The sequence below is a fragment of the Galeopterus variegatus genome, unplaced genomic scaffold, assembly GCF_000696425.1.
Source record: "Galeopterus variegatus unplaced genomic scaffold, G_variegatus-3.0.2 Scaffold304, whole genome shotgun sequence".
Lineage (NCBI taxonomy): Eukaryota > Metazoa > Chordata > Mammalia > Dermoptera > Cynocephalidae > Galeopterus > Galeopterus variegatus.
This window is the reverse complement of record NW_007726415.1, coordinates 150,308-175,943: the sequence shown is the minus strand read 5'-3', so window position 1 is coordinate 175,943 and position 25,636 is coordinate 150,308. Positions and strand designations below refer to the sequence as shown.

General features: G+C 36.2%; 1 protein-coding gene across 1 annotated transcript in view; it reads left to right on the top strand.

Moving 5' to 3' along the window:
* LOC103586076 (neurobeachin) overlaps positions 1 to 25,636 on the top strand; it is a gene marked incomplete at its 3' end in the record, with an annotated part of 263,314 nt that overhangs the window by 89,560 nt on the left and 148,118 nt on the right. The window contains exons 4-8 of the mRNA XM_008567211.1: positions 235 to 330; positions 11,859 to 11,980; positions 13,508 to 13,634; positions 19,651 to 19,770; positions 22,336 to 22,482. Coding sequence (XP_008565433.1) covers positions 235 to 330; positions 11,859 to 11,980; positions 13,508 to 13,634; positions 19,651 to 19,770; positions 22,336 to 22,482 — 612 coding nt within the window. The remainder of the gene's footprint in view (positions 1 to 234; positions 331 to 11,858; positions 11,981 to 13,507; positions 13,635 to 19,650; positions 19,771 to 22,335; positions 22,483 to 25,636) is intronic.

The window sequence follows — 25,636 nt, the reverse complement described above, 5'->3', positions numbered from 1 at the left end:
AGAAGTATTTAATACCAGTCCATCAATACTTAATGTTCAAAAATTTGTCTGTAGAGATCTGTATACTTGAATTTATAATGGAAATTGTTTTCCTCTTAAATGATTTTGTAAATGTTTACTAAATGATTTTAAATTAATTTTTTCTCTGGTTAGAAAACAGTCCAGTGGCCAATGTGGTATATTAGGTTTTGTTGCTAAATTTGTAAAATGATGCTTCTTTTATTGTTTCCTCAGCCAAGACATGCAGTAAAATTATTATCAGTTCTTAATCAGATGCCACAAAGACACGGTCCTGATACTTTTTTCAATTTCCCTGGTTGTAGTGCTGCGGTAAGTTTTAAATACATGTGTTTATTTTTATTCATTTATTTTTAAGTCAGGTATCTTAAGGTATTATTTATGTATAATAAATTCACCAATTTACAAGGTACAATTTGATTAGTTTTATATAATTCTGTAACCACCACCATAATCATGATGTAGAACAAATCCATTACTTTCCAAAATTCCCTTGTGCCTATTTGAAGCCAGTCCCCTCTCCCCAGCCCCCAGCCCTTACAACCTTTGATTTATTTGTGTTCCTATAGTTTTGCCTTTTCTAGATAGTCATATAAATAAAATCATTTGATATGTAGTCTTTTGTGTTAGGCTTCTTTCACTTACAATAATGTTTTTGAGATTATCTGTGTTGTAGCTTTTATCAGTAGTTTATTCTGTTTTGTTTTATTTTGAGTAGTATTACATTTTATGGATATACTACAGTTTATTTATCCATTCACAAGTTGATGGACATTTGGATTTCTAGTTTTCAATTATAAATAAAACTGCTATGAACATTTTTGAGTACAGATCTTTCTGCAGGCATATATTTTATCTCTTGCTTAAATACCTCAGTGAGATTGCTTGGTTTTATTTTAAGTGTATATTTATCTTCATGAGAAACTCAAATTATTTTCCATAGTGAAAACTTTTCCATTCATGTCAGTGGTGTATGAGGTTCCCAGTTGGTCTGCATCCTGAACATGATAATTTTCAGGATGCAGACCAACTGGGAACCTCATATCCTGAACATGATAATTTTCAGGATGCAGACCAACTGGGAACCTCATACACGACTGTTTTTGATTTGAGGCATTCAAGTTTAGGTTTTAATTTTGAATTTCTCTCAGGACTTATGATGTTGAGCATTTTTTCATGTGTTTATTGGCCATTCTTATGTCTTTTTTTGTGATGTTTGTGTTCAAATCTTCTGTTCATTTAAGTGTTGTTTGTCATATTATTCTATTTGGAGTGTAAGTTAATCTGTTAGATCCATATTCATCAAATATTTTCTTTCAATTTGTGATTTGTCTTTTTATTAACAGTATTTCTTCAGGTACAAAAGATTTAATTTTGATGAAGTCTCATTAAAATTTTTTTCTCGCATGGTATGTGCTTTTGTATCCTAAGAAATCAGTTTAAACCAAGGTCACAACATTTTTTTTGTTAAGACTTTCATCTAGAAGTTCTGTAGTTTTAGCTCTTACATTTAGATCTATGATCACCTTTGTGTTAATTATTTTTATATGGTGTGAGGCAAGTTTGGGGGTTAAGTTTTATTTTTTTCTGTATGAGTATCCATTTGTTGCATATCCATTCGTTGAAGAGACAATCCTTTTCACTTTGGATTACCTTTGTACATTTCTTAAATTAATTGGTCATATTTATATGTATCTGTTTCTGAACACTCTACTTTGTTGCTTTGTCATATATTTCTATCCTTATGCCATTATCACATTGTCTTTATTATAGTAGTTGTATAGTTAGTAGTTCTTGAAATGAGGTAGTAAAAGTACTCCAACTTCATTTTAAAGGTAGTTTTGGCTGTTCTAGACTACATTTCCATAAACATTGTTGAATAAATTTGTCAAATTTTATGAAAAGCCTGCTGTGATTTTAATTGTGTTGTGTTAAATCTATAAAACAATTTGGATAATGTAGATTATTTTAACATTATTGAGTACTTCAGTTCATGAACAAAGTACCTTTCCCTTTATTTCATTTTTTTCAGTGTTTTGTAGTTTTCAGCATACAAGTATTAAACATCTTTTATTAAATTTACCGATAAATATTCCATATTGTTTTTAGCTAGAATGTAGAAATGCAATTTTTTGTGTGTATTGACTTGTATCCTGAGACCTTGCTAGACTCACTAGTCTTAGAAGTGTTTTTAGTAGATTCCTTAGGATTACTTACAGAGATAATTTTATTTGTGAATAAAGCCATTCTGCTTCTTCCTTTACAATCAAAATGCCTTTTAATTTTTTTGCCTTATTGCACTGGCTGGACCTCCAGTGCAGTGTTTAGTAAAAGTAACATTCTTGACTTATTCTCAGTCTTAGGGGGAAACCATTAAATACTTCACCATTAAGTATGCTGTTGGCTTAAGGTTTTTGGATATGCCCTTGTCAGGTCAAAGAAATTTCTTTCTTTTTCTAGTTTGGTAGTACCTTTTTTAGTCATCAATAGGTGTTGAATTTTGTCAAATGGTTTCTGATTTTATCGAAACGATCATATGGTTTTTCTTTCTAATCTTTAGTAATATGGTGAATTATATTGATCGATAGTTGAATGTTACATCAGCCTTGCATTCCTGGGATAAAAACTACTTGGTCACCATTTAATTATCCTTTTATTATTTTTTAATAATTAACTTATTTTTATTAGCATATTCATTATTACAAATTGTACTTGTTCGTTATGGCCCTTATCCAGTCTCTCCCTCCCCCCCTCCATAACCATAGACTTGTTCTCTCCATCTGATAAGATTAACTGTTCCTCTGTTGGTTTGTTGCCTAGATGATCTGTCCAGTACTGAGACAGATGTGAGGTGTGATCAAGTCCTCCCCTATTATTGTGAAGCAGATGCTTCTTCTATTACTTTGGAGTGTGCTTTGTGGAGAGAGAGGACCTCTTCTTTTTTTTTTGGTCTCCACTGGCATCTCTCCTTGTGTCAAGGTAGTTGAGTCTGGCGTGACTGCTGCTGTAGAGACTAGCTGCTTTTGCAGCAGCCGTGGCAATTGTGGTGGCTATGGTGGGCTGGCCACATGGAAATGGTGTTTTTGGTGTGCTCTTTACCTGGTTGTGGCTATGTTTGGCTTTTTCCCGGCTCTATACCTCAGGGCCCTGGTTAGGCCCCAGAGCAGTGGCAGCAGCTTGCCTAATTATGGCTGGGTTCGGCTTCCCTAGCTTCATGCCGCATTCTAAGATGTGATTGTGCAGCGGTTAGGGAGGAGGGGGAGAGGGAAAGGAGGAGGGAAATAGGATGGGAGGAGGAAGAAAGAGGGGGAACATCATTGAGGCCCGTGGCACCCCCCTCATTCTGGCAGGAAAGCCTAGGGGGCTTCCAGCAGTGGCTTAGTTGTCACTGGGCAGTTGCAGATGTTGGGGGGGGGGACATGGTTAAGTAAGGCTCTTAGCCCCCCACCACCTTGGCTCAGGGGTTCAGGGCATTTACAGCAGTGGATCAGTGGTCATTGCTGGGCCTGTTGCAGAAGTCAGGGGGTGTTACTGAGGCCTTTGGCCCCCTACCATCCCAGCTCAGGAGCCTGGGGCCCTTCTGGCACCAACTTGGTGGTCATCACTGGGCTGGTTGAGGATGTCTGGGCGGCACAGCTGAGGCCCTGGGCCCCTCACTGCCCCTGCTTGGGAGCCTGAGACACTTCCTGTGGTGGCTCGGTGGTGGTCTCTGGGCTGGTTGTGCAAGTTGGGGGTTGTGGCTGAGGCCCTCATCCTCCTACCATCTTGGCTTGGGAGCCCAAGGTGCTTTCTCTGGTGGCTCGGTGGTTGTTGCTGGGCTGGTTGCTGATGTCAAAGGGGTGTCGCTGAGATCCTTGGCCCCCACCGCCCTGGCATAATAGCCTGGGGCACTTCTAGTGGCAGCCTGGATGTTGTCACTGGGCTGGGTGCAGTTTTTCTTGGGGGGGGGCGGTGCATGGCTGATGCCCACAGCCCTCCCCATTCCCCGGCCTGGGAGCCTAGGGGGCTTCTGGTCCTTTTAGGTTTTATAGGTATTCTTTGGTGGTGTTAGACCTTTACTGGTTGATATCAAACTTTGTCTCTGATCTGTAGGGTTTTTTTTCTTTCAGTTCTGCATTGGATTATTCACTGTTCTCACTACTTAAACTGTGCTTTGGAACTAATTTGTTGTTCTTTGGTTACTTCTAAAATGGGGGAACTTCCTAAAGGAACCAGCACTGTGATTGAGCTAAATTGCTGCTTTGCTGCTGATTCTCTGGGGAAGGCTTTTAGTGCAGCTCAGGTTTTATTGTTGGCCCTGAAAGCACTTCCAGGGTTGTGAGATCTGGGACACCTGGGTTGTGTGGAAACTCTGGTCTTGGGCCTCAGTCTATTCAGCAAACTACATCCCCGGCAGTTCTGTATTTCTGACCAGTCTCCACTGAGTGGTCCTGTGCTGATTATAGGGCAGATCAGCTGTCTGTGCTGTGCCCCAATGGAAACTCTGGTCTTGGGCCTCAGTCTATTCAGCAAACTACATCCCCGGCAGTTCTGTATTCCTGACCAGTCTCCACTGAGTGGTCCTGTGCTGATTATAGGGCAGATCAGCTGTCTGTGCTGTGCCCCAATGTTTCCCTGTTGGCCCATCTCCCCCACTGCCTACACTCCAAACACTTCCCATGGGATGGGTCATACACTGGTCCCTTGTAATGACTCAGTGGCCTTTGAGTGGCTCCTTTTTTCAGTTGTCTGTGACTCCTTGCTCCTATGTGGGTCCATGGGAACCATTAGTGGTCTTGCTGTCCTGGGGCCTACCTAGGCCCTCTTTTCCCCTGCAGACTTCAAGCAACTTTGTAGGAAGGGCACAGGTGCAGCTTTTGTACCAGCTCCAGCCTTAAAGCGGCTAGGGCTTGAAATGGTGGGTGCAGTCCTTTCTTTCCTTCATGTCTTCTCATGCCTTCATAAACTCCGTAGGTCTCTCCTTCTCTTCCCCTGAACTCTAGTGGCCCCAGCTTAGATGTTGTTGCTTTTTAATAATTGCAAATTGGTTGATTTGTGGGAGAGAGTGATGCTGGGGACCATCTATTCTGCCATCTTGACCGGAACCTCTAATTAACCTTTTCATATAATGCGGGATTTGATTTGCTAAAATTGTTAAGGAATTTTGCAGTTATTTTTATGAGTTATTTGGGAGTGTGTTTTTCTATTCTCATAATATCTTCCTCTGATTTTGGTGCAGGGTAATTTCTCATAAATGACTTGGGAAGTATTCCTTTCTCCATGTAGTATTGAAGAGTTTATGTAGCATTGGTATTATTTATTCTTACATATGTGCTAGGATTTACCGTTGAAACCACCTGAGTCTGGAGTCCTGGGTCTGGAGTTTTGCTTGTGGGAAGGTTATTAATTACAAACATAATTTCTATAATAGAAGTTGGGAAGCTTTCTATTTCATTTTGAGTGAGCTTTGGTAGTTTGTGTATTTCAAGTAATTTGTCCAGTTAATCTAAGTTGTTGAATATATTGGCATAAAGTTACTCATAATATTTCTTTATTATTCTTTTAATGTCTGTAGGATACATAGGCATGCCTCTTCATTCATTCCTGATGTTGAAATTTTTTGTTTTCTGGATCTACCTAGCTGAAGGTTTATCCATTTTGCTGCTCTTTTCATAGAACCAGCTTTGTCAGTTTGCTTGTTATCTACATGTTGGCACTGTAGAGATTATGTATAATTTTTGGCCAAAAGAACTGGTTTTGTTTCTAGATTTTCTAGTTTTACACTGTGGAGGACTAGTTCCTTAATGTTTCTTGGCTTACTTTCATGTAAAATAATAATAGTTTGTCATTGAATAGAGTTATTGTGAGCCTCTAATGAAATAATATACCTGTTAAGCAGTATATAAGCTGCAAAATCATGTAAATATCTGTGCTCTTTGGTTATTATTAGTAATTAAGTGTCCTTGCATTATCCCATTCATCAGCTATTCTAATTTTATAAATTTTTTCCTTAATTTTTTATTAATAAACTTTTAAAAAAATTAATAATTTCTACCAATTGCAAAACAAAAATAAGAAAGTTAAGAGTTCCGTTTTCAGATAGAAGTTAATTATTTTACATATTAGATTGTTAGGGTGGAACACATATAAAATGTACATTATGGTACTTAGCTGAGAAAACACTATCACTGTCCCTAAGGGGGTAAGGGGTTCTATCAGATCTAATAGTTTTATTTACATGTACGTTTATATTTGTGTGGGTATAAAATCTGCTATTTTGCTTTCTGAGGTTTTAGTTACTTGCAGTCAACTGCAGTCTGAAAATAAACAGCACAATAAGATCTTTTGAGAGAGAGAGAGAGAGAGAGAGACCATATTTACATAACTTTTATTATAATATATTGCTGTTAGTTACTTGCAGTCAACTGCAGTCTGAAAATAAACAGCACAATAAGATCTTTTGAGAGAGTGAGAGAGAGAGACCATATTTACATAACTTTTATTATAATATATTGCTGTAATTGTCCTATTTTACTATTAGTTATTGTTATTGATCTCTTACTGTTCCTAATTTATAAATTGAACTTTATCATAGGTGAGAATGTACAGGAAAAAACATAATATGTGTAGGGTTTGGTACTATCATCAGTTTCAGACATCCATTGGGGGGGGTCTTGGAATGTATCCTCCATGGGTAAGGGGGGACTACTGTATAATATATATTTATATGTATATGAAAATATATATAGACATTTAAAAAATACATTTGACAGACTGCTGTTGATCTGATATATCTGGTAGATCTCAGTCTAATGGGTGAGAAAGGAGAGAGGAAGTGTTTTGAAAGAAATGTAAGCAAGTTGCTGTCTTATAGAACTAAAAAAATTTATAATACTAACAAAAGTTAGCTGAATGTAAAGTACATTATATATTGATAGAAAATATTCACAGGTTTCGAGTAATTGTTGATCAATGGCTAAAATATTCACAGGTTTCGAGTAATTGTTGATCAATGTTGAAACCTTAGATGACTTGTGAAACTATGTGTGTGTATATACACACACACAGATATCTATATATAATTTTATTTGTATGTCGTTAGTAGTTGTATTAGTCTGTTTCTGTTGCTTCTAACAAAATACCTGGAACTGGGTAATTTGTAAGAAAACAAAATTTGTTGCTTTCAGTGACTGGGAAGTCTAAAGACTGTGGAACATATCTGGTGAGAGCCTTGGTGATGACAGTGATGCAGGGGTCTCACATGGCAGAATGGTGGAGTGAAGGGAGAGATCGCTCCTCATGCAATCACCTTTAAAAGCACTCAGAGCCACACCCATGACCACCATTAAACCATCAACTTAATTACCTCTTCAAGGCCTCACCTTTCAATTACCCTAATAAGGGATTTCCTACCCTCAACAGTTACAGTGGGGATTAAGTTTTGGGGGACATTCAACCCAAGGCAGTAGTGTATGTTTGAATTGTTCTTGTTTGGAGGCTTTTGATGAACTTATACTCTCTACTCCCCCTTGTCTGGTTTTCCCTACATCATTTATTTTCAAGAAGGGTAGTTCGGATCAAGAATATATACTGTGGAGAGGAGGAAGTAGGGAAGGGACTAAAACTTTTATAACTGTTATTTCATTTGAATTATACAAGCTATATAAGATAGATGATGTTTTCACTGTTAGATCACTTTAGGAAACTGAACTTGAAATACAAAACATTCCTAAAGGTCATAAAGTAGAGTCACAATTTAAACCAAAATTTGCCTGATTTTTAAAATTAGATCCGGTGCTTAACACAGTGGCTTTTTATTTCCAGGTATGTTACTTCTGCTATTGAACTACTGAATATTTAGATAAGAGATGATTCTAAAATCCTTACCAGTACAATGTTTTTGATAATCTACTTCTGGATGAGCATGAACCACTGGCATCTTAATAACAGGAGACAACATATTGTTTGGACCACTAATGATAGCAGTGCCTTTGGATTACTAAAATTATGATACTCTTTGCTTTCCCTCCAGAATAACCATGAATTCTAATTCAGGCCTTCTGAATTATATTGTTTTGTGGAGATATCTCTCTATGAGCCATGCTGCCTTCTTTTAGCAATTTGGTAACCTTTTTTCTCATTTGGGGAGTTAATTGAAGTCTACAGAGTGATTCGTGCAAAGGTGAATGACAAATGTAAGATGACATTTTATATGCTCTGTTACCTTTATGGATATACTATTTAGATTTGCCTGTCATAATCAGGATCTATTTCATGAATCGGGTTAATTTAGGAAATAATTCACTTTTCTATTCACTATAATAATTTACTGAAGCACACCATCTGAACATCAGAATCATTTCTTTTTTTTTTTTTCCTTTTTGTCTTTTCTTGTGTCCGGCAACAGATCGCAACCCTCAGTGTCGCGCCCACACCTCGCTCAGCCAGTGAGCGGGAACCGGTCTGTATGTGGGATCCGAACCCTCGGTGGGAGCGCCTCCATGCTCCCAAGTGGCGCACTGTAGCAGTGCGCCACCAGGCCGGCCCCAGAATCATTTCTTATGCAAGTTATGATAAAAACAACATAGATTTTAGAATCAGTTAGAACAGGAAACAATAAAGAATATAGAATATGGAGTCTTGTGGGCTCACTGGACACAGTGAGGAACACTCAATTGTGGGGACCAAAATAATATGTAAGGAATATCAAGAAAATGTGAAGGTAATTTAAATCCACAGTAAAAGAGGTCATGCAAAGTGCACGTCATTAACACCATGGGATTAGAAGGAAATATAAGGAATGTAGGAAATGGATGGTGAGATTAGGCATGAATGGTTTAGAACTAAATGGGCCTGGGTTCCAGATCAGGCGGTTGTATACAAGGTTAGCTTTTTTTTTGCATTGGTTAAGAGTGGATGTATACATTAGTCAAAAAGTTGAGAAAGGGCCGGCCCGGTGGCGCACTGCTATAGTGCGCTGCTTGGGAAGTGTGGCGGTGCTCCCGCCGAGGGTTCGGATCCCACATACAGCAAAAAAAAAAAAAAAAAAAAAGTTGAGAAAATCTAGGAATGCAATGTACACTTTTAAGTTAGGATCAGGAGGTTGAGGGGATACCCCTCCAGAAATGGGAGGTTTCAGTTGGAATAATAGCTCGGAGTATCTAAAATAGTAGTCTACCCTTATCTGTGAGGAAAATGTTCCAAGACCCCCACTGAGTGCCTGTAACCGTGGATAGTACCAAACCCTGTGTTTATAGTTTATCCTCTGTATTCGTGGATTTCACATCCACGGATTCAACCAACTGTGGATACTGCAATAAAAGTTACATGAATGTGATCTCTTTCTTTCTCTCAAAATATCTTGTACTATACTCACCTATTTTTGGACTGCAGTTGACTGCAGGTAACTGAAACTGGAAAGCTAAACTGCTGATTAAGTGGGGGACAGGGGACTACTGTATAGCTAAAACATTTATACTAGCTGTTATACTCTAAATTTAAGAGAATGTCCTTGAATGAAGGTAACCATCTTGATAAAGAGATTGGTCATAATGAAGGTCTTTATTTATTTACAGGATGGTTCAAAGTCCACAATGAAACGGAGGCAAATGCTGTTCTTAAGAGCCTCTCAGGAGTTTGGTGCTAGTTGCAGCAAGACTAGACTTTTATTTTTTCATTTTCACCCAGGCTTAGAATTTTCTTTCATAATTCCCGGATTTCTGTTGTATCTTGGTTTACTGTTGTTTGCAACTGTATGTGATTTAGGGCCCTCTCAATCCTACCATCAGGATAATAAATGATCTCTTGGCCTGTTTATCATTTTCTTGGTTGAAGAATAGGTCTGGAAACTTGAAGGGCAGCCTGTCTCAAATTCTTTGTTCTATCTCTCAATTTAATGCATTGTTTGAGTTCTAATTTCGGGCCTTGTAAACCTGGATGATCAGTCTGATGATACAGGAAGTGCTGAAGCAATTGCTTGGGGATAAAGGAGTACATGGGTATGTGGAGTAATGGGGATAGAAGGGAATGCATTTTAACAACCCGATGATAGTGCTGAGACAAGCCACTGTTGTTGATGTGAAAGTGCTTCTGGTTGTGCTGGTCTTGGCAACACGTTGAAAATCATAAATTTTGCCAGTGTGTTTCATAGGCACTAAGAAGAAATTAACACATTTGTTAGGTAATTTACATAATTTCATAGATTTATTTTACCATTCAATGCCCTCAATTAATATTTCACCTTGGTGTCTTGAGGCAGTTATATTAAGTGCATTCTACTTTAGAGAAACTTATCAAGGTGTTAACCAGTGGTAAATGTGGCAAGAAATGCATTTTATTAACAAACAAAACAATAAATAAGGTAAAAGTATTTCTCCCTTTAAAAAGTGAAGAAAAGGGCCGGCCCGGTGGCGCACTGCTACAGTGTGCCGCTTGGGAGCGCGGTGGCGCTCCCGCCGAGGGTTCGGATCCCACATACAGACCGGTTCCCGCTCACTGGCTGAGCGAGGTGTGGGCGCAGCACCGAGGGTTGCGGTCCCGTTGCCGGTCCCGGTCCGGTACGGGCGCGACACTGAGGGTTGCGATCTGTTGCCGGACACGAGAAAAGACAAAAAGGAAAAAAAAAAAAAGTGAAGAAAAGCTATATTGTTTGACAATTAAATTGCCTGAACTACCTACTTAAACATTAAAATCTGAAAGGGCACTGTATGGGAAATTTTTATTCATTTTTAGTTTTTGATTGTTCATTTGAAATTAAGCGTGTGTGTGTATTTTTTTTTTTTTTAACAGTAAGCTCTTATAAATCTTTGGCCACTTTGAGATTATTTATTGACCCCATATTGAATGTTTCGTATATAATAAGTCACAGTGCTGGTAACGTAGATTATATTCCTTACCTTGAAGAACTCTAATGGGTAGATAGATGCAAAAACAGCTTGTTAAAATAAGAGTTACAAATGATGCCGTAGATATAGGTACTAGAACTGTGGGAAGCAATGAAAGGAGAAACTAAGCTGGAGTGAAGTCCAGGAAAGTTTCATAGATGAGGAATATATTAGCCTGGTACTGAGAGATAATTGGGATTTTGCTGGAAGGAGAAATGTTTTGGACAGGAGCAAAATCGTGTACAAAAAAAGGAGCTGTAAAAGAACAGGTGAAACAGCTGCTATATTCAGGCATACTTTGGATGGTGGGGTAAAGTAGCAAAATAGAACAAAATTATAAGGGTTTTTGGAGCTATAGTGTGTGTGTGACCTGAAGAAATTTAAACTTTGCTCTGTATGCAGCAGAGTTTTGATATAAAAGCTATGTGTTATATTTGAGAAAGGTCATATGAAAGATTTGGGGAACAAGTTTCTGAATAATAAATCTCATGCTTTCCCCTTTGTTTCAGTGTAATAAGCATTATGAACATTATTTCTTAATCCATTAACATTCTTGCTTTCATTAACATTGTCTAGTACAGTTTTTTGGCTTTAAACATCCAACCTCCTTTAATCAAATGAATTATTACTGAACACCTAGCATAAACCAAAGAAAACTGAACAATCTGACACATATGTATAACGGACTATGTATTGGTGAAACTAGAGGGGGAGCTTCTTGGGGTCCATAACCCACTATGTAACCTAGAGGTAAAACTTAATACACTGAGTATTTGAAAACATAATTCTTCTATAGTCAATAAATAATATGTATAGGTTATTTTAATAAGATAATAGTTTCTATTTTATATATTTGTTCATGAGTTTCTGATATTTATAACTTGATTGTTTTTTAGTCTGTAAGAGCTATGTTTTTCTTTAGTTACTAACACATTTGTTTTAACTGATACTTTTGTATCTTTTTTCATTACATTGTAGGCAATTGCTTTGCCTCCTATTGCAAAGTGGCCTTACCAGAATGGCTTCACCCTAAACACTTGGTTTCGTATGGATCCATTAAATAACATTAATGTTGATAAGGATAAACCTTATCTTTATTGGTAAGTAATATGTTTCATTTCAGGACTTTTGTCTTTAAGTATGTCAATTCTGTAAAAATATAGTATCAATGTAACATATTAGATAGAAAAAAAAATATATATATATATTAAAACTATACAGACAGTTCTATGAATTAATTAATTTTGCTGTTGTTTCTAGGTGACCTGTCTCACTCTTATTGTTATTTTTTCAATTACAGTTTAAGAGTCAAAGGTTACCATCCAGTCCGTTTCAGTGCGGATCAATTGTGGGGTTTTTAGAGAGGATTTATGGTCCCCAGTCAAGGAGAGAAAACAACCAAACTTCCATCAAATTCATTCACTCACTTTGCTTTTTCACTTACTTTGCTTTGTGAGCATAATTGACATATGCTTTAAAATATTGATAAGAACTATGTAAAAATTATAATCAGATAAAATTAACAATTTGATGGACAACTAGCAGAATGGTTTGATCAACCCAACAGCGGCTTGATCTGTAAGGACTGAGAGCTTGATAATTTTATTATGCCAGTCATGTGTAATAAAGCATACTTATTAAGAACATCAAACATTCATTGATTACTATATGCTGGGCATTGTAAATGCTTGCATGTAACAACTCATTTAATACTTGCAATGCCCTGAAGTAAGATTGCTTAGAGTTCAAGTCCTGGCTTCACCATTTAGTATTCATCCTGTGCTTTAGTGTCTTTAAAAATAAAATAGAGAATAGTAATAGTAACTACCTCATAGGATTTAATGAGAGAATAATATTTTAAGCACATTGTACAATGGCTGGCTCAGAAATGTGAGCACAGAGAAATATAAGTTCTATTACAAAATATCTTATATGGATAGTAATGAGAGGGAGTTTTAAACAAGCTTCTGGACTTCCAAACATAGATGGGGTTGGATTTCTGAATGGTCATTTTGGGAGAGCATACATTTATTTCAGTGATGCCTTCATTTTTTTAAAGCATTTAAAAATTTTTCAACATTGTGATTGAATTCACAGCTAGGAAGGAGTGCTCCTCTAGAAGAAAAATAACTATTTTTCATAGTCCTATCTTTTTCTTTTTTTAACTAAAAAGGTACTCCTTTGTTTGGTCAACTGCATTATTCATCAGAATAGCTCTGATCAAGTTTTTAAAAATTTGTAAGCTGTTGTCGAAGGTGTAGCAGAGTTAGAGAACAAGTTGTTTTTGAAAATATGAACTGTGTGTAAATGAGTTCTGTATCTGCTGATTACAGATGGTCCTCAAAGGTAAATGAAGTCTATTTGGCTGGCTTTTGTTAGCCATTACTTTGTTTTTATTTATTTGTAATATTTTAAGTTGAAATTTACAAAGCTTCTACAGTCTTTTGTTTCCCAGTTTTTTTATTCTTAACCTTTTATGTTTTAGTTTAATTTTTATTTGATACATGTTAAACCCCTTTTATTCTTCAGGGAAATAAGTTTTATTTTTTACAAAAATGTTTAACAGGCATTAGATATATAGTTTTTTTTATTAGAGGATGTTATACTATTCTCAGTTTTCTTTACAGTTTTCGTACTAGCAAAGGAGTTGGTTACTCTGCTCATTTCGTTGGCAACTGTTTAATAGTCACATCACTCAAGTCCAAAGGAAAAGGTTTTCAGCACTGTGTGAAATATGATTTTCAACCACGTAAGGTAGGTAAAAGTAAACAAATTTTTGAGAATGACATAATTTACCATTCCCATTGTCTTAAAACTCACCTATTATGATTTCTGTAATATTCTCCCACTTGTTTTCCCATGACTCTTAAGGTTTTTCTCTTATTCTTGTCTGCATTTTCTTTTTACTTTATGTGTAATTTTTGTCTTCTATGAAATCAGTTTTTTGACCCCTTGAAGTGTGTCTCTCTTGTGCTCTTTGACTCTCTCAGTCTGATCTGTTCTATGGCATTCTTTCAATAAAGTTTACTGAGTATCTGTATTTGTCCATTTCTGTTGCTTATAACAATACCTGAAACTGGGTAATTTATAAAGAATAGAGACTTATTTTGCTTACAGTTCTGGGACTGCTGCATCTGGCATGGGCCTCAGGCTGCTTCTACTCATGATGGAAAATGGCAGGCCAGCCTGTGGTTACAAGCAGATCACATGGCAAGAGGAAGCAAGAGAGAAGTGCCAGGGTCCTTTAAACAACCTGCTCTCGTGGGAACTAATAGAGTGAGAAGTCAGTCACTACCCTCCACAGGGCATTAATCTATTCATCAGGGATACACATGCATAACCCAAACTGCTCCCAACATTGCCAAGTTGGGGATCAGATTTTGACATGAGCTTTGGGGGCACAACACATCCAAACTCTATCAGTACCAGACACTGTTGTCAGTACTGGGGATATGACAATGAACAAAACGGGCAACATCTCTGCTTTTGAGGAGCTTATATTTTACTGGGAATTTTTCAGTTTCATGGTAGCCTTCCACTCTTATTCTTATCTTCCATTTGTCTACCTGTGAGATGTTGCCATCTGGATCTCTTTCTGGCCCCTGGACCTCAGGATATGTAACATCAGATATACTATCTCAGTCCCGTATCTGCTCATGTTCTTAAGTCCCTGTTTTGATTAAGAGGTCTGTCGTTTTCCTAATAATTGAGAGTTGACTCAACTTTGTTTTTCACCCTCATTTTGATCATGTCAGTTCAGTTCAGTTTTCAAGTCCTATAGTATCTCTGAAATACGTCTTCTTTTAAAAATTCTTTACCTGCTGCCTAAATTCTTCATATCACTCTCTCGTCATCTTATATCATTTGTCTCTTGCTCTTTCAAACTGTTTTATATAGTAATATCTGATTTATCTTCCTAATCATACTATTCCACCACTCAAACCAATTATTTGCTTCACACTAGCTACAGATTAAATTAAATTTTTTAGCCTTATCTTTCATGATTTGGATGTTTTGTTTCACTTTTTTATAGTTTCCTTTTCCAATCTTTAGTATGTGGCATGAACTACATTTACTTGTCCCTTTACCCACAGCTCCAGGTCTTTAAATTCCAACACAGTGTTATGTTCCATTTTATATAACAATATTTCCATGAAACCGCTCCCTGATTTTTCCTATTCTGAAATATCATCTCTCTCAGAGCATTTTATTTCAGTATTTCTTATGGTAATTATTTCTTTTATTATTCATTTATATGTGTATTGTTTAGTGACTATTGAGACTAAGTTCTGTGTTGGGTTCATCTTTGTATTCCCTCAAGTGCCTGATAGAGGTGTTGAACTTGGTAGATTGTCACTAAGATATGTTAGATAAATGGATAAAATATGACTTTAACAACAACAAAAAATCTTTTTGGTTTCTAAAGGAGTAAGTTACATTTACCTGAACAGTTAACTTATATGGGTATTACTAATGATAAAGTGAAAGAAGGTATGGGCCATGTGGTCAGTGCATCTTTGATAGATAAGGATGCCAAGAATCTTTTCCACTTGCCAAGGATAAAGGTAGTTAGGGGCAGTAAAAACCAAATAATTTAGGTTGTTGCTATGTGGTACCCACTTAAAATCTAAAGCGACTAGCCTTTTGTTTTGTTTTTGCTTCAACACAATAACGTATACTGTAAAAATAAGTTAATTTTCAGTATTATACATAGAGAACTAGAACCTTATCCATGACCATTAAAAGGGATTTTATGTTTTTGAAGAAAGTGTTTTACACAGGTTTAATGGAAAACACAGTTACTTAGAATACCAACAGCTGATATATTCTTTTATATCTTTATTCTGATCCTAAAATTTTGGTATATATTACATATAATTTATTCATAATATAATTACATATGATTATCCTTAATAATTTACATATAATATGTAAGTTTGGTGTATATTATATAGAATTTGTACAGTGTCTTTTTATAATTTTTTCACATCTATTAGAAGAATATTAAATTGTTTTAACAATTACATTATTAATTCAAAGATGTTTCAAAGGGAAGCTTTTAAAAAATTTTTATTGTCAAATAATTTATATATCTATGAAAGGCAAACTTTTATTACAGGAGTTTTATGTTACTTTAATTACCATTCTGAAGAATTGTATTTAAAGAATATTTGAAGAAATGTTATATAATTATATTTTTCTTTTCTTCTTTTCCTTCTTCTCCCTCCTACCCCATATCATTTTTCTTCTTTCTTTAATTCCTTCTCCTCTTTTGCCTATCCTTTTCATCTTACTTCTTCCTCTCCCCTTCTCTTTCTCCATCCTCTCCCTTGTCATCTTGTCCTTCTTCCACCTTCTTCCTCTAACCTTATTTGGATTAGTTCGAATCAGTTTTTAGACCTAGACTGGAGATTCAGACTTCAGACTCTGTGTGTGTGTGTGGTATAAACGTTAAATTTTAAACCTCCAGATTTGATAATGCAGAGAGGTGTGGTTAAAGAATATTCACCTAGTCCTAGTAGTTCTGATTTTTGTTTCCTGAGATTGAAAGTTTTCCTAATTTCTGCTGCTTCAATAAGGCTGGCTTCAAGGAGAAGGATGTTGCTCTACTGTTTGTTTTACTTAATATCGCAAAGAATAGTTGAGATTAGGTTGAACCGTATTTTTAAAAACTGCTCTAAAGCTAAAAGATAATAAGAGAAAATGCACAGATATGTGCAACTGTATAATGAGATTTATAAGGTATAATTCATTCATCATAAGTTGAAGTTTTCTAGAGAAATGTTCCTGCCTGTTTAACAGATTCTATCTTTGTGTCAGAGTAACCAACCATCTGAAAGCCCAGACTCAAGAATAGAAGGACAGAGATTTAGGAGTTTCCATTCCCACATGTTTAAGGCCTGGTCCCCCTTTCAGGTTCAAGGGTCTTTCTTGGATATATGACAGTGAGATTGTCAACTTTTTTCAGGGCGGGCTACCTCCTACCCAGTGGAATATTGCCTTACCCTTTGTGATTAATGGTATAACCATAACAGAGATGATGAGGCCACATGTAGAGGGGGGAAATGTCTTTCTATTTTTTTATCTTTCTTTTTTGTTTGTTTTCGTGTTTGCTTATGTGATCCTACATGTGTTTTACCACGTATTGAAGAAAATATTATTTTGGATGGTATTTTCTTTATATTTATGAGGTAAAAATAATTGTTTCTATTAAAGAATATCAATTTAGTAACCATCCATTAATATATACTTTGAAAATAGTTTAAAAGCAGTGATTCTGAATAAATACATTTGTTTATTAGAATATGTTCTTTTTTTGTTACAAATCCCAATTATTTTTATACGAATTCCATTACCTCTCCTCCAGAAATTCTGATTTGTTAGAATTGGGGTGAGATCCATGTAGAATTTGCCAAATGTGCTGAATTATTTGAATTTCAGTGAAACTTGTTAGAAATACAGATTCTTGGAATTACTATTTTCATGTTAGGTATATGTGTTTTTAACAAATGTAGTGATTTCTCTTATCAGACAATTTTAGGAAATGGTGGTTTAAAGAGTATAAGTAAGTATAAGTAAGTGATTTTTCTTATTAGACAATTTTAGGAAATGGTTTAAAGAGTTTAAATTAGAGAGAAGTGAATAACCAAGTGAAATTGTCATTAACCAATAAAAAGCAATTTAACCCATTTGTTATCACTTTTTCTTTTTTGTCCTTTTGCTGTTTTCTTATGAAAACATATTCTCATTTGTAATAGGTCTTAATGTACAATGACGCTAAGGGGTGTTAGTAAAAGCAGGGCCAAGAAATGATGTGGATTCAAAAAGCCTTCTGTATATATTTTTTATAAACCTTGAAAATCATAAGTATTTGATTTTACTCTTTTTCGTTTAAGGTTAACTCACTCTCTTATTTTTTCCTTTCTTTAATTTTCTAGATATCCTAGCTAAGTTGTTATTGTCCTTCTTAACTAGGAACTAGGAGTTTATAGGCCTTTCATAAGGAAATTTTTATATTAAAACTTTTGCTATCCTATTTGCACCATTTACCAGCTGTTTGACGTTGTGAAAATAGATGTAAACTATAGGCATTTATTTGTGTCTATTCTTTTTAGAAATTTTAATTTTCTAAACAATTTACTCCTAAATATAAAGGTTGTGTCTCCTGTATTATCTAGATTACATTCTGATTGAATATTTTCAAACTCAGTCAAGGTAACATTTGCAAATTATAATTCTTATACATGTGAAATTCTATAAGATTTTTTAAAAATTTATTTGAAGATCAGTTTTTATAGCGTTTTCTTGGTAATTTGTAATATTTAGAAACAGTGTAAAATGACTAAAGATTTTCTTCTTCTGACTTTAGTCAGGGCTAACATACGTTGCTTTCTGATTAAGTGAAAGACTCAGTTTGCGATAAATTAAAGATTACCTAGAATGAAACAAACTAAAAAAGGATGTGTTTTAGGCATTTAAATTGTTTGACCTGGCTTTTTTTCTATTTCAGGAACTCTGTTGTTTTGTATTGCTGTCTTCTCTGAGTTATTCTGTGTACTATATTGATTTTCTAAAGTGAAATGAAGTTGAATTTTGTTCAAGTATTTCAGTACCTTGAAAAAACTAACATTTTAGTACCTTGAAATAACTAATATTGTAGTGATTGAGAATTACTGTTGTAGCTTTATATTTCTCTTAGTATATATGAAATAATTGAGTAGTGCATTTAAATAATCTGTAGAACAAAACTTGTATTTTACATATTTTTTGAGGGGGAGGAACTAGTCTAATTTTCCCCCTTTAACTTCTCATGGCACACTTATTCAAATCATTTGTATTTTTCTATATTTTAGAAAAAATATTCTGTATTCTCTGCTTTTGGCTATTAATTCTTAGGAGATGAATGGTTGGATCCACAAATTGTTATGTAACTTAAATCATCTCTTATCAAAATAGACACTTAAAATGCTTTTTTGTTGATATCAGTAAGTGTAAAGTGGGAACTCAATATGAACTCATTCTGGATGCTTGATGAATATTCACACATTATTAAGTTAAAAGTATATAACTGTTGCTGTATTTAATAAATCTAAATTGTATAATTGAAACCACCTAAATCTTATAATAAATATTATAAATGTTGTTCCTTTGACAAGTCTTTTCTGACCATGCAATCCAAAGCAGAATCCTGTTGTTCTTTTTCAGCTTATGCTGTTCTTTTTTTCCCACTGTAGTCATCATGATTCGTGATTCTATATGTGTTTAATTATCTTATGTATGTCCCTTTTACTAGATCATAAATTCCAGGAGAACTGGACCTATGATCTGTCTGGTTAGCCTTGGATATCTGTAGTGCCTGACACAATGTAAATGTTATTAAATGAATGAACACAATATAATTGTACTTCCATGGTTTTGGATCTTGGTATAATGGAAGGAGTATCAGTCTGGGATTCAAGGGGCACTAGCTCTGTCTACAGTTATTCTTATTCTTTTTTTTTTTTTTTAATCAGGTGATCGGCAATGGGTGTGCTCTTCATTTCAGGTCAATCCTGAAAGACAATTACCATCATTTCACATACAGATTTATTCTTTATGAGCCATTTCTTTCATCTGTGAAATAGAAATGGGAGAGGGGAACTTGAGAAAGTAGTAGTGCATGGTCATTAATAGTCCCTAGAGTATTTTATCATAAGGTTTTACGAATGTTATGATTGCATTTTTGCCAGTAATACATTACATATTGATATCCTTAATTTTTTTATTTAAGTGGTACATGATCAGCATTGTCCACATTTACAATCGATGGAGGAACAGTGAAATTCGGTGTTACGTTAATGGACAACTGGTATCCTATGGTGATATGGCTTGGCATGTTAACACAAATGATGTAAGATTTTTATTTTTTAATCTGTGTTTTGCTGTATTTGAGAGTATGATCTATAACTATAACACGAATTGAATAATAAAATAGTTTGGTAGAAACTTATGAATTTTACTTTGAAAGTTTACACTTTTTATTAAGTGAGTCTTTAAGTCTGAAATTTAATAAAATAAAATTGCTAAAAGACATGATTGGTGATGCAAAAAAAGGAAAATTACTTGGCTTAATTTTTAAGTATTTTAGGTCAAAAAACAATGCACTATTCTATTCTTTCCAGAATCTCAAGCATTAAAAAATGTGTTTAACCCCTTATTTGGGTGCAGAAAGAAGACCTTAAACAGAATGAATAAGTATAACATATAGTCATTATTATTAATTATATAGTGATAAATGCCATGGGAAAATAAAGTGGGGAACAAGTGTAGAAAGTATAGGCGTAGGAAAGGGAGAAGCCAAATTGTCCAAAGATGATTTTAATGAGAAGAGGAAGCAAGCCATGTGGATATATTTAGGGGACATATCCCATTTACTGGGAACAGTGATTGCAAAGACTTTGAGGCAGAATTGGAAAGTTCAAGGAACAAGGCAGCTAATTTGTCCAGAGCAGAGGGAAAATAGGGTTAAGAGATAAGGTGAGGCAGGTAGGGCCTCATAAGGAAACAATGCCTGGGTGCCTGGGCTTTCCCATCTTACCCAGCTTCAAAATCTTTAGAAGGTTTTGAACAGGTAAGTGATGTCTGCTTGTATTTAAAAATCATCAGTCTTCCCACAGAACAGAGAATATTCTAAAGGGAAATGACTCCAGAGGCAGGGAAATAACTTTGATGACTTATTACAGCAATAACAAAGAGATATTAGTTTCTACCAGCATGTTAGCAGTGGAAGAGGTGACACAGCTGGGTTCTAGTTAGAGGACACCTAGAGTTAAAACCTCAAGGGCTCTTATTATTTCTCTACTTTGGGCTCTCCCTTGTCTCCACTCTGGCCTGTTAGAGCCAAAGTAAAAGATGTGTTTTAATCCCAAAAGTACCTCCAAGCCCGATAATACACAAACTTCTTAGCATACCTGGTTTTATAATAACCTGCCTCTTTTTAACAAAATTCACTTCTTAATTTTGTCTGCATTTGTCTAGACTTTAATCTTCCGAAGGGCAAGGATTGGCTTTTGTCCTGTCTTGTATTCTCTTAAATAGTCCATAGTTTGTCCCCTAAATCAGGGGTTGGCAGATTATACCCTATAGGCCAAATCTGATCCTCAATGTGTTTTGGTTTAGTATGACCTGGGAGCTAAGAATTTTGGTTTTTATATTTTTAAAGATTTTTTTTTAAGACAAAATCAAAGAAGACTATGTGACAGAAACCATGTGTGGCTTGTAAAACTTAAAGTATTTCCCATCTGTTCCTTTATAGGAAAAATTGCTTTTTCTTCCCTGGAAACTCATAGTTGAGCAACAGTTAATAAATATTTAAGAAAATGATTTTATCAGAGTTAGTATACACAGACGAAATTTTGTTTCTTATGTACCTCTAGAGGGTAAAGTCTTTTTGTTACAGGGTGGAAGAAACTCCAGTGATTTTTTTAACTGTTATTAGCTGATAAGACAGTATATTGAAATGAAAAGACTTAGATTTTTGAGTTATTTGTAATAGTGCTCCAAGAAATGGAGAAGCCTGAAGAATAACACACACATACACATATACACACACACACACACATATATACTTTATGCAGTCAATTCTTAAGTTTCTATACTTTTAATTAAAGATTGACTATTTAATGGGGACGATTTTCTGTCTTTGTACCCCATTCACAATTTTTTTATTTTATTGAGGCACCAAAGGGATTCCATACATTTATAGTGTCTTGCTTATTAGTGAGAATGTGTAGAATAGCCTGTGGGGGTTGACGGAGGAAACTGAGCAGTGATGGCTTTCACTGGTCTGAATGGTTGAGGTTTAAGTACAAGCAGGAAGGGTCTCCTTAAGCTTGGCTTAAATGCTGAATTCTCCAAATGGAGAGCACTGTACCATCTGCTTTAGGCAGCAGATTTTAGTGATCATTGTTTATTTGATTCTGTATAATGCCTACTCATATAAGAGAAAGAACGATTTTCTTTGTGTCTTTGACTTAGTGTGGAGGGATAGAGGAATTGCTCCATAATAGAAAATTAAAGTAGAGGGCTGGCCCCATGGCTCACTCAGGAGAGTGCGGCGCTGGTAGTGCCAAGGCTGTGGGTTCGGATCCTATACAGGGATGGAGGGTGCACTCACTGGCTGAGGGTGGTGTGGATGACGCCATTGGATTAAAGATTTAAATATACACTCTGAAACAATAAAACTTATTAAAGAAAACATAGGAGAAATACTTCAGCAACGCTTTTATTATTTATATATTCAATAACGTTTTAATTGATGCTTTCTTTGTTATTAGTGTTTGTTATAAGTCATATAGTGTCATTTGTTACAGTGCATAAGTGCTTTAAGATATTCATGATAATGAAGGCAGATGTCCTTAAATAGTTTGTCATTAAAAGTAATATGTTTGGTTTTTTTATGACTTCTTAAAAATAGAGCTATGACAAGTGCTTTCTCGGATCTTCAGAAACTGCTGATGCAAATAGGGTATTCTGTGGTCAACTCGGTGCCGTGTATGTGTTCAGTGAAGCACTCAACCCAGCACAGATATTTGCAATTCATCAGTTAGGACCTGGATATAAGGTAATCCTAACTATCTTATTATAGATTCTGTGGAAAGTTTTAGATGTAAAATGTGAAATCTAATATCCAATGAAAATCTTTCTTCACTATTTCTTAAGAGTCATCTCTGTTTTTTGGAACTCAATCGTTATTATATGTTTCTTTTTGTTTCAAAGGTGCTTTTGCTCAACTATTGCCCCCCCCCCATTAACTTTCTTATTCTTTTTTATTTTTCTAATGTTGATGGCATGCCTTTTGTTAACAATTCTGAAATAATAAATCTTATAAAACTGTATTGCCTAATGTGCTATTTGAAATTTCAAATTTTGAATTATATATGTTATATTATGAACATATGAGATAACTTCTTGTTAATATTGAAAGTAATTTGGAAAGAATTATTAGAGATTTACAAGGAAGCTAGTATAAAATGTTACTTGTGGCTGAAATCCAATTTTAGCTTCTACTTTTGCTTATCCTTTGCAATAGGTAGTAAGGAAGTGGGTATAGTAATGAATGTCCTAATTTAGCAAAACCAATTATTTAATATGATGTCATATTCTTCCTGGTGTTTTTAAACTTTCAAAACAAAGACTTATTTAGGCAAGATAGAGCATTCACATATACGAATTAGTTTTCAATTTGCAGTGTACCTGGCTAGGAAAATAGAAGTATATAAAGATTTTGTTTAAGTCACGTTGGAAATTGTGAAATCCCAAACTATTTGGAGCTGAAAGATAATTATACATTTTAAGTCAAAGGTTTATAATTCTGAAGGAGTACATGTCTTGTGTGGAAGTGCTGTTTTTTTAGTTTTGTTTTTTTAAAAATTGCTTAGTGTTTAAATAATTAATGTGGTGATTGCGTTACCATAAAGAAGTACTAAACATTAAAAATATTCCTCCTTTTGCCTTTGTGTTTTTGCATTGACATTTCTGTTTTTGCTTTTATGTATATATGAATATATATGTTGTATATTGAGTTTGAATTTATCCTTATTAAAAGATCTTTCTGTTCTCAGTGATTTTAATAATCGTAATAATATTGAATAACAATAGTGCTGCTATTTTTAGTCAAGGTGACTCTACTTGCTACCATCTTTTGTCTGTATCATTTTATTGGTTTTACTAGCTCTAGAAATGCATTTGTGCTTGTACAGCCACTTTTTCTCTCACGAGTCTTTTTGTTGGGTTTGAGTCCTGGTTCTGCCATGTGTTGACCATGCATAGGAATGGTTCTATAATTTACATTTTGGGATTAATATTCTGCATGCCTTCCTTTCCTATTAATTTGCCTTGTTTTATAAAATATGTGAAGTGGCTTTTCAGTCATTGATAGAATGATATTAAATAGAGTGACAAAGAAATGAATTTTTTTTTTAAATTTTATTTTTTAAAGAAAATGTAATTTATTTTTTTTACATTCTAGGATGTTGTTGTGGAGCAGTTGGGAGGGAGGGAGAGAGGGGAAAAGGGACTGAAATGTGGTGGGAAAAGGAGGAAGGAGGAGGAGAGGGATTGAGGCCTGTAGCACCCCCTCATTCCCACAGGGGAGACTGGGGGACTTCCAGCGGTGGTTTGTTCATTGCCGGGCTTGGTGTAGATGTCAGGGGGGTGTAGCAAAAGCGCTTGCCCCCACCACCCCAGCTTGGGAACCCAGGGCCCTTCTTGCTGTGGCTTGGTGGTTGTCACCGGGCTGGCCGCAGGTGTTGGGGGTTGTGGCCAAGGCCCTTGGCCCCCCATCACCCCAGCTTGGGAGAGCCTGGGGCGCTTCCTGAGGCGGATCGGTGGTTGTCGCTGGGGTGGTTGCACATGTCAGGGGTGTGTGACTGAGGCCTTCGGCCCCCAACCTCGGGACTGGTTGTGGGTGTTGGGGGGTGTTGCTGAGGCCCCTGTCCCTTCCCCCTCTCTGGCTTTGTAGCCCAGGGGACTTCCAGTCCTTCTAGGTGTTATATGTATTCTTTGTTGAAATGAGACCTTTACTAGTTAATATCAAACTTTGTCTCTGGTTGCAGGTACTTTTTTTCTTTCAGTTCTCTGTTGGATTATTTACTGTTCTCACCACTTAAACTCTGCCCTGGAACTAATTTTTTGTCCTTTACTTACTTCTAAAGTGGGTGAACTTTCTGTGGGGATCAGTACTTGAGCTATGTGGTTGAGCTAAATTTCTGCTTTGCTGCTGATTCCATGAGGAAGGCTTTTTGTGTAGCTTAGGTTTTAATTATAACATTATGGGTACTTCTGGATCTAGTGAAATCCAGTGTACCTGGGTTGTGTAGAAACTCTGGTCTGGGCCTGAGATTTTTCATCAAGCTGCACCCCATGCAATTCTATATTCCTGACCAGTCTCTTCTGACTGGTCTATGCTGATTGTAGTGCACATCAGCTGCCCTTGCTGCGCCCCAGTCTTCTCTCAGTGGGCCCGTGTAAAGTAAGGCAAATCATAACTAAAGCCAAAATGTTTCATTATTTTAGTTATACTAAGTTTCCATTTATATTGTCAGAGCTAGGGCTCAGACCCTTCAAACCCATTGCACAGACTAAGTCACCAGACCCCTCACATGCCAGGCTGGGTCCCCAGAGCCCTCACATGCAGGTCCATGCTAGGTAATTGGGAAAGATCCCAGGAGCTGTTGGCAGATGACACAAGCTCAGTCCTCAGCAATGGCAAGCAGCAGCTTACAGGTCTGTTGGTGGTGGTGGCCTCATCGAAAGTCCTAGGGGCACTGGCAGCAACAGCTTGCAGCAACAGCCTCCAACAGCAGTGGTGGCCTTCCTGTGGTCCCCCAGGCTCATCCGGGGGGCAGGGAGCACTGTGGAGCAGAGCCACTCATCCTTTATACTGTCCATAACCAAGGACACCTGGGTGCACATGCGCAATACACTAGACGATAACCAAGAAATACCTGAGCGCACGTGCCTATTTACATCAAATGCTCAGCAAGATTCTGAACATCTGAGGGGCCCTGACCATTTTCCTATATTTTCCCAACAGCTAGTCTCCCCCACTGCCCATGCTGCAAACACTTCCCATGGGACGGGCCATGCACCGGTCCCTTGCAATGACTCGCCATCCTCTGAGTGGCTTCTTTTTTTCAGTTGTGGCTCCTCACTCCTGTGTGGGTCCACAGAAGCCCTATTCATGGTCTTGCTGGCCTGGGGGCCACCAAGGCCAT